The sequence below is a fragment of the Nicrophorus vespilloides genome, unplaced genomic scaffold (genome assembly GCF_001412225.1).
Source record: "Nicrophorus vespilloides isolate i.1.1-1 unplaced genomic scaffold, Nicve_v1.0, whole genome shotgun sequence".
NCBI classification, from domain to species: domain Eukaryota; kingdom Metazoa; phylum Arthropoda; class Insecta; order Coleoptera; family Silphidae; genus Nicrophorus; species Nicrophorus vespilloides.
Window position 1 is genome coordinate 4,094 of NW_017099739.1, and position 14,443 is coordinate 18,536.

General features: G+C 34.1%; 1 protein-coding gene and 1 long non-coding RNA gene across 2 annotated transcripts; one reads left to right on the plus strand and one right to left on the minus strand.

Annotated features, from left to right (window-relative positions):
- Positions 1–328: 328 nt before the first annotated feature.
- LOC108565472 lies at positions 329–1,428 on the plus strand. Its single transcript, XR_001891178.1, has 2 exons — positions 329–507; positions 680–1,428. It is a non-coding gene; the product is annotated as an uncharacterized LOC108565472 (long non-coding RNA).
- A 138-nt stretch (positions 1,429–1,566) lies between these two features.
- Positions 1,567–8,083, minus strand: LOC108565471 (bumetanide-sensitive sodium-(potassium)-chloride cotransporter; the record flags this gene model as incomplete). The annotated part of the gene is given in 16 exon segments (XM_017924966.1): positions 1,567–1,994; positions 2,057–2,168; positions 2,218–2,360; positions 2,423–2,735; positions 2,807–3,048; positions 3,109–3,350; positions 3,419–3,630; positions 3,700–3,835; positions 3,894–4,015; positions 4,185–4,416; positions 4,473–4,670; positions 4,722–4,861; positions 4,924–5,292; positions 5,350–5,445; positions 5,501–5,660; positions 7,718–8,083. Coding segments are annotated over 16 exon segments (3,111 nt in total). The 5' UTR covers positions 7,976–8,083.
- Positions 8,084–14,443: the final 6,360 nt, after the last annotated feature.

The following is a 14,443-nucleotide window of genomic DNA, read 5'->3' on the forward strand; positions in this document are numbered from 1 at the left end:
ATTTTCATGTAACTTTTTTTTTTATAAATATGTAAATGCAAATTAATTCAATAAATAATGTTTCTTTAAAATTTACATTCATTGTTTCATGAATTCAAGATTGGGGGGGGATAATATCGACTTACGCAATAATATTTTGGGGTAATGGTTAAAAAAGTTCTCCGACCGCTGAGCTATATACTCGATCCTCAGATCTTATCCTTAATCAACTGTACATTCATCTAATCATAAAGCAATGTGAAGCAAATTGAAGAAAACATAATCATAGTAACTTCTCCAAATAACAATAATAATATACAGCTGAATACTGTTTGTTGATTTCAATTATCATCGATTTTTTTTTACGTTTTTTTTTTGTTTTCGTCTTTTGTTTTATTTTCCGCCAACCAGAATTATGACGTGGCTAAGATTGTGAATGAGAAGGGCTGCTTGCAAGCTGTTGAGGAATGGATCGAACGGAATATGATTTCTTTAGCGAGTTTTGCAATTATTATTTTATTTTTCCAAGTGAGTATCTCCATCGTTCGTTTACGCTTCTTTCATGCAACAAACGAAATGCCATCAACTACTATTGCTTGATTTTGATGGCATCTTGTTTGGAATTCATTTCAGTAGGAAAATAAACTCATTCTAAATGTTGTCAAAGATATTTGTTTACTTTAACGACGTTTCGTTGTAGATCTTGGGTATTTGCTTTGCGCAAAACCTGCGGGCCGACATCTTCGCCCAGAAGTCCAAATGGCATTGACACCCGAGGGCTCCCACGGCGGTGTAGTACAGCCTTCCGTGTCGCATCGCGTGGGAACCCTTAAATTTCGACCAACTGGACTTCGTTTGATCAACCGCATCCATCCAACGCAAACCAACCAACAAACTCATCATTTCCGGGAAAACTCTTATCCCCACAACTCAAGAAGAAGGAGAAAAACAAGTTAAAAGTAAACTAGTTATTAGTGATTTTAAAGACGAGGTTCTTTCACAGCCTCATTGTTGAAACAATATATTTTGTAAATTGTATAAAACCGGAATTTGTCTCCGATCCGCGGTTCGATTTGTCTTGTTTATTGTGAGCCGTCGATCGGAGTTTGGTAGTTTCTAAGAGATTTTCTTTTTTTGATATAACCGATCGGAACGAATCCGCGCGTCAATCCAGATTTGTGCAAATTTTGGTTCGTTCCATCGAGGTGGAGGAGGAGACAAAATAATAGTGAGATATTTTGGAATACCTTTGCATGTAATTAACCTTTCTTCTCTCTGAATAGAAGCTCCTATTATGGTAGAATAGTTTTTTTCTTGGGAGTTCGAACCGGACAAGTGAAGATGAAGAATTTCGAATCTTACTATAATAATAATAATGATATTTAATCCTCTTGATATTACGGAACGTACTAATTAAACATGTGATATTTTCTTTCTAATTTAAATTAATTAGATTTTTGTTGTTTTTTTTTCTCTCTTTGTACTTTGTCCTCTTGTAATATTAGTTTTGTACAATTGTAATCAAACGTGTGTATATATTATATAAAAAGTCTTTTGTTTCTTTTGTACAAACGTACTCGTATTTGCCAATTAAAAGTATTAAAAAAAAAAAATTGTATACATTGGATATTGTGTATAAAAGAAAAGAATGAAAAGACGCTAATGATTATTATTAATGATAATTAAAAAATAATTTATATTAAAAACGAAGTCGGCTTCTTATATTCACTACGAAAACCTTTCTTCTTATTTTTTTTCCTCTCGTGCGTTTCAACGTCAAATAATAAATAATATTTGTTTTTTTTTCTTATAAACTAGAGATTACGTTCTTAAACTAAACTAGATCACATCTCTAAAAAAAAAGAAAACAGGAACGAAACTAGGAATAGAAGGTGAGGACCGATTGCTGATTTCCTCGGATTAGAAGATACGGAGGCAAATCTTTCGTCAGGGCTTCGAGCCAGGCCATGTACAAAGGCGCCGAAACCGTGCCTTTCCTAGGCATTGGCAATGACCTAAAAAACGTTACAATCATATAATTAAAACGATCCGAGGAATATTTATAGCAATAACTCACATCACAATAAGATTAGAATCTTTCGAATTCTCAAGAAGCAATTCGCGTAATCGCAGCTGCCTGTAAGTCTTCTCCTGCAGAGCGGCCAACTCAAGCTCCGTCACTTTTCCTTCTGCAAATCAAACATTAATTATGTAACAGTTGATTAATGTGAAATTTACCTTCAGCTGTAGCGTCTTCGACGAGGAAGCCTTCGATTAAATTATCGAAGAATTCTATCGTGCTAGCTTTTGGTTTATCCGAGATTTGCACCATTTCTAAACTATAATACTTAAGCCTAAATTTCATCAGAAGATCTGCCATGCTATCAAAAGGAAATGTTGTAATTAAGTAAATTTAAGTTTTTGTAAATTGTTTGCTTCTTACTGTTGCTTGTCTGTTTCGATTTCAGCTTGATTGCTGGTTAAAGCAAACACTCTTAGCTTGCAATTAATCCAATCCTGTCTGCAGGAAATGATGTAGGGTAGAAGCATGGTGAGACCACCGTCGTCGTAAAGCCACCAGACATCGATGATGCCTTTACCTTGCTTCTTCCTGAACATCGACATGCTTTCTAAAACGGAAGCAGGAAGCTGTTTACCCGTTGGCGAAGTGAACAGGATCTTATCGATTGCAGTCTTCTTTTTGCTCCTCAATTGCGCGGAGGATGTTGAACCCTTCTTATTGACGTTTACGCCGTCTGTAATCATTGGAATTGTTGTTATCGCTTTTCGAGATAGTCGAGTTTTTTTGTTGTTGTCATTGACTTACTTAGAACGGTTATCGATTGCACAGAATCCGATACCGAATGGTCGATGTGACTGATATTGAGATTGGAGTCTGCATGCATCATGCGAGTAGCTGCGAACGGCCTCAAATCAGCTCTCGAAGGAGGCTGACTGTACGTAATATCCGTACTGTGCGTAGCATCTTCCTCTTCCGTTATCCTGCTGTAATCCAAACCGTCCGGTACGCGAAGGATGGCAACTGAAAGACGATTATCGAACGCAGAACTGGAATTTATGGGAATTAATTAGTAATTGGTCATTTTGGAGTTGCAGTATGAAATTTACTGTAGCACGTTGAAATACGCTGTTAAATCTTCCGGTTTCGAAATCATCCAGTCGTTTTTGTAGCCCATCATGAGCACGTTCGGTGCTAATCTGCCGATACCTGAAGCCTGGATCAGAGCGTTGGAACCTTGCTCGAAGGTTATGCCATCAACCACGGAGTAGAAGGCTTTGATCTTATTCTGCCTGAACCATTCGTATGCTGACCTCCTCTTGCTCGATCTGGCGCGATACGACAACTTTTTCTGCTCGACCCAACGATTAAATACATTAGCATTTTCTAGTTCACACATAATTATATACGCGGCTTTACCTCAAGAATTTCACCGACGATGAGGAGCGAGTTGTTTTTCGTGATCATGTTTGCAAAATCCAGGAGAGGAGGACGCACGTGCGGCGAACCGCAAAGGATCAAGATCTGCGGTTCGTAGTTCTTCACGTGCTCCCCGATGTTGATCAAACGGTGAGTGGTAGTCAAAGCCGTTTTGTACGTTTGGGCTTGAGTCGAAGATCCCCAATTCACGTCTTCAACAACAACAACAAAAAAACAATTATAGATATTATAGAAATGTGTGTTAATTGGGTAATTAGTACCTGGTTTTCTGTAGACGACGATCAGGTAAAGCGCTAAAATTACGATGAAGGTGATCAGGGACGATTGCCAGTTGATCAAGAACATGATCACCACGCACATGAAGAAACCAGCCAAACTTAACCAGGTGTTGTAGTACTATAATCGTTTAGAATAAAAGTATAGTTTAATACTTCATGAAAGGTATTTCAGTTACCTTGAAGGTAGGTCTCCATCCTAAGGGTTTGATGAGTGCTGCGTGGAAAGTGCAGAAGTTGATGAGAGCGTAGGAGGCCAAGTAGAAGTTGGAAATCAGCGGAGCTATGGCGTTAAGATCGGCTGAAAGGCAGAGTTTAAAATTAGCCGAGGAATTCGCGGAAAAAGTGAGTATCAAAGCGACATATTTCCCCAATAAGATAAATATTGTTGTACTAAATCATTCGTCGTGCATTTCAAACACGCGCTGTTTACTACTGCTTTGAACATAAGCTGAATTTTTCTTATTTACCGATGAGAACGAAGGCGCACGAGATGAAGAAAGTGAGGACGTAACCGCGGTACGGTTCTCCCGTTTTCCCGTATCCCTTCGAGAAGAAAATCAATCCTGGATAGATCCTATCGATTCCGAGCGCTTGAAGCAGCCTTGGAACTGATAGCAGATTAGTTAGAGCCGTGCTCAAAGTAGCTGCGAAGCATCCGGCGTAAATCAATGGTCCCCAAGCGGACATCAATTGCATCATCTGCAAAAATGTAAAACGTTAATAGAAAGATCAATGATCGCGCAAAGGGAACTTACGGAATAGCTGTTGAAAAGTCCGTGGTGGCAAGAAAGATCTTTTACGCAATCGGTTAAAGTCCCATTCAGCAAATCCTCGACGCTTCCGCTGGCGTCCCGCATTCCGGCTCCCCCTGCGAAGATCACGAAAAGAGCGTACGAAATCATACTCAGCAAAAGAGCCAACAAAGTTCCTTTCGGTATAGAAGAAGCCGGATCCTGAAATATAAATTTATTAAAAATCAGTTTATGTATATTACTTCAACGTACTTTAAGATCTCCTGAAATGTTAGCTCCGGCTTGAATACCGGTGACGGATGGGAAGAAAATAGCGAAGACTTGGAAGAAATCGTATTCGATGCCATCTTGCTTACGATACGAAGGGTTGAAATTATTCTTGAACGTTTCGTCTAAATAAAAAAGAAATCGATTAATTAATCTTCAGTTGTGTGTTTAAATTTCATCAATTTACAGCTGAATCCGTTGAATCCTTCGGCTCTGGACTTTTGGGTTTGAGGACCCATCGAGGTGCCCACTATGAAATCGACGATGGCTCCAAGAATGATGGCGATCAAGAAGTTCTGCGCTTTGCTCTCCCATTCCATTCCCACCGCGCAGATGATGACCATCACCAATAAGGCAATGCATCCGACGAGTCGCACATCCATAAGATCACCATCGATGATCTTCAAGTCGTAACTACTCAGAAGATCGTTCAGAGAGTTGCAGAAACCTATGGTGTTCATCGAAGCCGCAACGGCGTTAGCGAACGCAAAAACGACTCCAACAGAAGCCCCGAATTCAGGTCCCAAAGACCTCGATATAATATAGTAAATACCACCTGAACAATCACAAAAAATTAATTGAATCCAATAAAATATCAAAGAAATTATTCTACCTCCTTTGACTTCTCCATTCGTGCTTATAGCAGAGAGAGATAAAGTTGTGATTACGCAAACGATTGCGGAAATAGCGATGATCAACATTGTACCCCCTATGAAAATAAATTGTGAAATTAACTATAATTAGCAAATAGTTCAATTATTTACATATTCCTGATTGTGCCACCACCCAGGATAAACGCAAAAAGAGCATGACACCCCAAATGTTGAGGAGGCACGGTATGAGGACCCCTTGGATCCATCCCAATTTGATGCCATGACCGGACGGGATCTGTGCCTCAAGATTCTCCGCAGTTCCATTCGCTTCCTGGAGACGAGAGTGCGAAAAGAATTCGGATATTAGTTTTAAATCCGAAATTGTTTACTTTGGATTTAATGGACGTGCGTTTATGTTATTTCAAGTGGTTCGTACTTGTACGAATAAACTCTCGAAAGTTCGCATTATTGCCGAATCTTAATTCACTTTTTATGGGATTTTAATGTGCGCTACAGTAGGATACAGTTCGAGATTCTAGAAATATTTGTAGTTTCAAGTTTCAATATAATATCTACATTAATTTCAAGAATTTTCTTATATGTATACAGAAATATTTAGAAAACATAATATAATTTAATGAATAAATTAATTGTTAAATATAAATTTGTAAATATTTTTGCTATAAGATGATTTTCCAAGAAATTATAAAGTTCGCATTATTGCCGAATCTTAATTCACTTTTTATGCGATTTTAATGTGTGCTAGCATACAGTTCGAGATTCTCGAAATATATGTAGTTTAAAGTTTCAATGTAATATTTACATTATTTCAAGAATTTTCTTATATGTATACAGAAATATTTAGAAAACATAACATAATTTAATGAATAAATTAATTGTTAAATATAAATTTGTAAATATTTTTGCTATAAGATGATTTTCCAAGAAATTATAATAACAAATCCATATGATATTTCCATTACCATCAATGATAAATCTGAGTCTATATCGCAAGCCCGACAACCGAAATTGAAATCCCGGCGTTAGAAATCCCGACTATATCAAAATCTCGACAACCATAATCCCGACTGTATCGAAATCTCGACAACCATAATACCGACTATATCAAAATCCCGACTGTATCAAAATCCCGACTATATAGAAAATTTCTACAATAACATTTTTAAATTATTTCGGAGCAATAAATTATTATTAATTTCTTTGATTTTGTTGAATTATTCATGATAAACCTTCACATTATGAAATAATCTCAAATAAAATTAGATTATTAATTGTTATTATTTATTATTAATAATAATAAAATAATAATAAAAGTCACTACGCTTCGGAATAATTTAAAAATGTTATTTTAGACATTTTCTATATAGTCGGAATTTTGATACAGTCGGGATTATGGTTGTCGAGATTCTGATACAGTCGGGATTTTAATATAGTCGGGATTATGGTTGTCGGGATTTCGGTACAGTCGGGATTTCGAACGTTGGGATTTCAAACGTCGGGAATTTGATTACCATCAATGATAAATCTGTAGAAATTTACACTATTGTTAAAAGTTTTAGAGTTTTTATTGTTAAAAAAATAAACTGAATCGAATTTATGAATAATCCACGATTCCTCCGTTTATTATCATAAGAATACATCAGTTTATTTTGAAGACTTTATGCCTTTGAACTAAACGTATTTTTGAAGATTTTGATCGCGCATTTCCTTACATGAAGCGAAATTATCAGAAATTCGATATTAATTGTGCAACAATTTCAGATCATTAAGTACGCATAAACAAATTAATTAATTAAATTGATTATAATAATTTCAATTGATTGATTAAATAATTCATTTCTAAAAAATTTTACATCATTGAATTTCGAATACATTTTCTTCCTTTATTTCCTTTGTCTTCAACTACAAAATATATTTCATCATTTTATCGCCACAAATAAGTGTAAATAAATTTTAATGGATTTAATTTGTTTTGATCTGTAAAATTGATTTGAAACAAACAGAAAAAATCGAATTAAATTAGTGTTTGTTTCGAAACCGCGAAAAAGAATGTGTAGAAACTATTGAAACTCGTTTATTCGATTTCAGGTGATTAGAAAAGCGAAACAATTGCACTCTAATAGCGCACTAATTGTTTTTCTAGTTATTCCAATCAGATTAAATCATTATCTACATCGATCGTACGAACACTTGAACTACATTTTTTTTTTGTACGAATCAAAAAAAAAAAAGTGTATCTATTACTTAACTATTGTTTAAGAATTTCAGTTATTTGCAGAATGGTGGAATTCGAAACATTTTCACCTTGGAAAACAATTCGTAAAAGGAAAAATTGTATTCAACTTTGAAAGCAATTAAATTTAATACCTTGACGTTGTCTTCTCCTCCATGCAATTCGCCTAGCGATGGTCTCTTCAGAGCTCTCCTAGAATTCCTGTAGTTCTCCAGTCTGGGTAAAGCCTCCCTGGTCATCTGCACCAAAGATTTCTTCCTCTTCGGGGTGCTTTGCGTTGGAGGATGAAGGCACGTCGTTGATGTGCTCTTAAGATTCCCGTTGGTCGCGTTACCATTCTCTCTGAGGACCACCGGTCCGTCGACAATCTTCACGGAGAACCGTCCTTCCATCGTTGTAAGTTCCTTTATTCCCGTTCGTGTCCAGAAAAACTACATTACTCTCGGTATTGATGAAATGCGGTTCGCGGTTTTGGCGGAAACTGAACGGAACGGTCAACCCGACAGCTACTTAAGTAGCTACCGCCGATTGACAAAGCGTCGATTCCGACCGCGCGCAAACGCCAGAACACATTTATTTATTTACGCCTCTATCCTTCCTATGTGCACTCGATGGATGCGATGATCCTTAGTAAACAGTGGTTTCAGTACAGAAAAAAAAAACTCATCCAATCGGAATTGCTAACGCCGGGCGTCGGTTGCCAAGAAATCCGTCTTATTTCCTTTCACCAAAACGACGATCCCGAGAAAAAATACTTCGCGAATAGTTTTATTGACAAATTGATGAATCTATTTGGGAGGACGACAACTTGTTGCGATTCGAAGCATTTTTCGACAGTTTTTCCCTGTGATTCAATCCGCTTTATTTATAGACACATTGACATACCTCAACGATGATTTCCGAACGAATTCAATTTTCATTTCTTTTACTAATTCTCTTCCCGTTTTTTTTTTTCATTGCAGGAGCGGCCGCCGGTATTTTCATAATGGAAAATTGCATGATGGATCGCCGCCCCGCGCAAATATTTGCACAGAATGATGATCATTTTCATTACGTGATCGACATCGATCCAAGAGCACAAGCCTAGGTCAAATTGCCTTTTATCTTTGCAATAATCGTTTGAAGAAATCTGATTGTTTCCAACAACGATAAGCTATTTGTTTTACATAACTTCCTAACTTTTTTTTCTCTCTCTAGTAACGTCCACTGATAACTATCAGAATCGAACGGTTTTATTTGCTCTAATATCGTGCATTCAGCATTGATAATCGTTCAGAACTTTAATGAATAAACATTCTAGATTGCATTTGTGTATTATTAGATCATTTCAATAAACAAATATCACAATTTAAGTATTTAAGTATTTAAAAAAACAAAGTGCGTTTAATTCTCAAAAGCTTTTATGTAAGATCATAAAAATCATCAAAATTTTATCATTTTTAGGAAGTTTAATTTATAGATTTTATAACAAAGCAATTGCATTTTTCGCATGTAAACGTAATACAATCAACTCATTCTTTTGTAAACGAACGTTTTTCGCTATTATCGAAATTACCTAACCATTTTACATCCACATTTACGTTACTACAAATCTATTAAAGTAAAAAAAAATAGTGTTTTAACTTTCATAACTTTAGTTGCTAATCATTATTTCATAAATTTCTTATCTAAAATTATATGAAATTGAATATTTTATTCAAAATTTCATCTAATTTCGCTGTAATTTTATTAAATGCAGTTTATTCATTTTAAACAACCAAGAATTAAACAGACAATTTTATTGTGTTGATGAAGCAATTGTTGTTTTCTTATTATACAAATATTTAACACATTTTTTCCATAATTTTTAAACTTTAAGTATTTTTATTACGAAATTTTTGTTCAATCATACTTTTGGTGTAAAGGCCAAACTTCTTCAAGATTGTTTCAAAGCTAAATCCAATCAAATTAGACGTAATTTTGTTGCTATGAAATTGCTAACAAAAAAAACAGATTTTTTTATGTAATTATGCTAAAACTATATAAGATATTATGTGTAAAATCTGATTTCATTTTTAACGATACAAATTGTAGTTTAACAACTAAAAGATATAAAAAACATAAATTTAATGCATTTTTGTGTACAACAAATACAAATAATAAGACTTGAATGCACGTGATATGTTTGCTGTAGCGAACAAAGCAGTTTCAAATGGAAAAATCAATAATGTTTCGCACGTAAAAAAAATAGTTTATTTCATTTCGTACCAAAAATTTGTATCTTACCAACAAAAAAAAAACAACTTCTTCTACTACTTCTTTAAATCTGATTAACAATAGATGGATTCAAGGATAATAACGTTTCTGATCCATTTACCAAAACGCTTATATAACTTCATAAACTTTATACTTTTTTTATGGCGAAATTATTGTAATAAGCAAATAGAAGAGAACTGGAAACATTATCACATGACAAAACGAAGAACGCAATTATGTTATAAATAAGCAACAAGTCCTTAGCAATTTTTTTTTGTGTTATTTCCTTTTTATCTTTCGGAACGAACAAACATATTTCTTTGTTACTAATAATTGCATCGCGATGCGAAACTCGTTAGTTTTTTTTTGTCCTACACATTGTCGTAGAATCGCATAATGCACGAGCATTCTATTTATTTACTTTTCGTTCTGTACGTTATTGAAAAATAGTTGTTTTTCTTTTTGCTACGATCATTGTATACTATTTTTTTTTCCGTTTGCTTTTCAAAAAATCATCGCGCTTTGTGACGTCCGCTCATTACCAGGTGTCGTGTAAATAAATATTTTAATGAGTCTAATTTTTCTAGTAAATATTTGTGGTATCAATCGCGTCTATCAAAAGGAAAAAGTGTTAATTTTCTTGCGCGATGTTTCGCGCGTATAAAACAACACATCCCTCGGTATGGTCTCTCCGCGGTTTCGTCATTTCGAGGATTTTCGTTTGTTGAATCGTATCGGGGATAATAAGAGATTCTAGAATACAGAGATTTAACAGCAGGACGCGTGTGAAACGAATCACAGCAATGTTTATGTGCAGTTGTTGAATTGCCCAGTACACAAATAATGTAATACAAATTTCATTAATTTTAGAGAAAAAAAGTAGTAAATATTCATTATTTGTAATGAAAACATATTTTTAACAAAGAAAATTTGAAAACTAAAAACGAGGAAAACTAGTTTTAGTGGACAAAAATTTGAAATTTGTTAATTTTTAGATTACGAACTTAACTTAAAACATGAAATTATGAAAAATGTAAATGTCAATGTAAATCAATAATTTTATGAAAAAAAAACTACAAATAAGTAATAAATTTGAAGAAAAACTTAATTTGTCTAGTGGACAAAAATATGTTACTTTCAGTTTACGAAAAACTAAAACATAAAATTATGAAAAATGTAACAGCTAGGATGACATATAGATGGCGCCTCTACCAACAAATCCATAAGATTTTTAGGAAGTACCAACCTTCAGACGACGCCTGTCAAAATTTCATGGTAATCATACATTTAGTTCACAAGTTATGGTGATTTGTAATTTTCAAAACAATGGAAAAATCTGAATTTCGTGTGTTGATAAAACATTGCATTTTGATGTGAAAAAATAACGTTGAAGCATAGCAAAAGCTTGATAAGTGTTTTGGGGACTCTTCTCCGTCGAGACAAGTGGTTTGTTGATTTTGAACGTGGTTGTAAAGATACAAATGATTTGGTCGCCCAAATTCGGCAATTGTTGCAGAAAACAAGAAAAAAGTCCACAAAATGGTTTTGACCGACAGTAAATTGATGTTGCGTGAGATAGTTGACATCCTGAAAATATCAGAAGGCAGTGTTTTCACCATTTTGCATGAACATTTGATCATGAGAAAGCTTTGTTCGAAATGGGTACAGCGTTCAAGCTCAAAGTGGATCTAAAACAACAACGAGTTGATGATTCCGAGCGCTGTTTGGAGCTGTTGAAGCTTTCAACAATGGATGAAACCTGGATCCACCATTAAACTAAGAGTCAAATCGGTCATCAGCTGAGTGGACAGCAAAGGACAAAAGCCATATTTTGAGGCCAAAGATAAATTGTTCTACAAGAAAGGTATCGAAATATTAGAGAAGCTTTGGATTGAATGTATCATTCTTGATGAATAAACACGAATATTACCCAAAAGTTGTTGTTTTATTAATAATCCTACAGAATTATTGAGTGAGGTGTTAAGTAATTGTATATAATTTGTAAAGAAAAAAAAATAATAATATCAAAACTCATAACTTATTTACATTCATTACAGCATAATACACCACACCTGAGGTTAAGTACAAGGATACGTGTAGATTCTAATGCTATACACAAACTTCCCCGAGCACAGAGCAATAACAAAATTCAACAAATCCTCTTGTTTTTCTTCTTCTAGCAAACATTTTATTTTTTGATAAAATTAACTTAATTGGAAAACGTCGTGCGAGTAATTCCCTTTTATTATTATTTTCGTTATTCGCGATGTAATAAAAAAAAAACTTTCTGTTACAAAGCCACAAAAGCATTAAAACAACAATCAAGATTAATTTAATTGAAAACTTATTTTCTTTCCAGAAAGAAAAAAACATAAACTCATAGAAAAATTAATGTCAAATATTTTTATTACTAAATTAATGAATATCAAGAACATAGTAACAATAAAATTGCATAAACTATTAACATTAAACAAGAAAAGTCTAGAATTTTTGCATAAGTATCATAAGTTATATATTTCTTTCTCAATAATCAAGTAAGTTTTGTTTAATTTTTCTTCGTTCTGTCTTATGTTTCATATTTCATTTATTTCAATTAATGTTTAATTATTATTAAGTGTACTTTGTCGTGGCCGAACAATTTGTTATCATCTATTGTATAACTAATATGTATATTTGTTAGTTCTACCACTTTCCTCTTAATTATTACAAAGCATATTTAACGTATCCATCAAATATACAAACGGATACTTGTACGTGATTATTTAGAATAACTTGTGGAATATTTCGAAGGACGGTTACTTATTAAATCGTATTGTCGTGTCACCACTTAACAGCCTTCTTCATCCCCTAAATATTTGGGTAGGATCATAAAACTTAGATAAAGAAACGGTTGTATGTTCCAAAAGCTCAAAAACTGATTTCCTTAACTCCCACGCAACCTTTTTTTGAAATGAACACATTTTTGTATTATATAATTTAGTCTTAGCTAGAGGGTTGAACTGAGAAGTTGGTCTTACTTGAAGAGTCCAAGGAAGAGCACTTACTTCTTAATTACTAACTTAAGAGGAGAAGGTAAGTAATAATCCATGAGATCAACTCAATACCAACTCTGATTTATAAAACTAATTAAGAATATTGCATTTAATATTGATAAACCACTCTAAGACTCCACAACTACGAGATAATCCACAGTGTCCAGAGATTTCTTAATCCCGGGACACGACAACATAATTTGTACATCATTATGTAAATTCTTCGTACAAGCATTAATCTGGTGGATTAGACAGATATTATGTATGGATCATGGGTTGATGATGATGATAAAAGTCTGGTGAGGTGTCAGTAATTACCAGTTGGGTCCAGTTTTATCAAACATTGCACACACCTATCAAGCACGAACATTTTCGAATTAAAAGTAAATACGCGTCTCTCGCAAATTAGCGATTTCTCACTAATCCATGTAAACAGCGGATCGTAACCATCTCACAACCATCCATAAAATCACATGAATAATAATAATAAATAATCATCATCAGTTCGAAATAAAGCAAAATTAGGCCAAAGTTTCGAGTGTTTTTTTGTTGTTGTTTGTTGCTGTTGTATGTGTGTCACCTCGACTCGGCTTTTTTCGCCTTCATATCCAACCTTTACTTATTGGTATAATACATATGATATTTATTTATCGCCGTGTTTGCATGCATAATAAAAACGAATCACATAATGTATATAGAAACAACGGCGACAAACAAAAAGAGTTTATCGAAACACACAGTTTTTACCGAATCGATATGGGAACAACAAAACATTGCCACTGGTTATCAGCAGCTTTAGAAGTGTGCATCCTCAGGAATCAATCATAATTTTATACTATTAATAGTCAATGTATAATAACTACAGCAATACCTCACATAGTGCGGGTAATCAGATTGAAACCGGACTAATTGAAACAGCACAAAAAGAGACTTTACTATATTCGGTGATTTAAAATTTAGATTGTTTTTGAACCGGGCTATAAGGAATCAAAACCGCACTATGCGAGGTATTTGAATAAACAAATCAAATGATTAATTTCCATCTATTTTCAATTGAAATCCTTTATAAAATTTGTGCAAACTCCAAATCTATAGATTTACATTAACTGTTCAATGTAAATCTATTGATTTCGAGTTCAATTTATTATAATTAGAAGTGGAGATTAAACGCAAACAACAATACTGATTAGTTTATCAAACAAACAAACAAAAAGTTCAATTTATTAATAACAATCACATCAATTGCGTAACTATTATTACACGTTTACTAGGAAATTAACTAACAGGTGTCTCACAATTGTCTTACTCAACCTAAATGACATCTGTCACCTTATGTCAAAGCGAGGAACTGGTTGAAATTGGGTCGCGCTGTAGAACTATCACCATTCAATTGCTTTCTTTAATTCCCATTGCTTAACTTTCTCACAATTGTCTTACTCAACCTAAATGACATCTGTCACCTTATGTCAAAGCGAGGAACTGGTTGAAATTGGGTCGCGCAGTACAACTATCACCATTCAACTGCTTCCTTTAATTCCCATTGCTTAACTTTCTCACAATTGTCTTACTCAACCTAAATGACATCTGTCACCT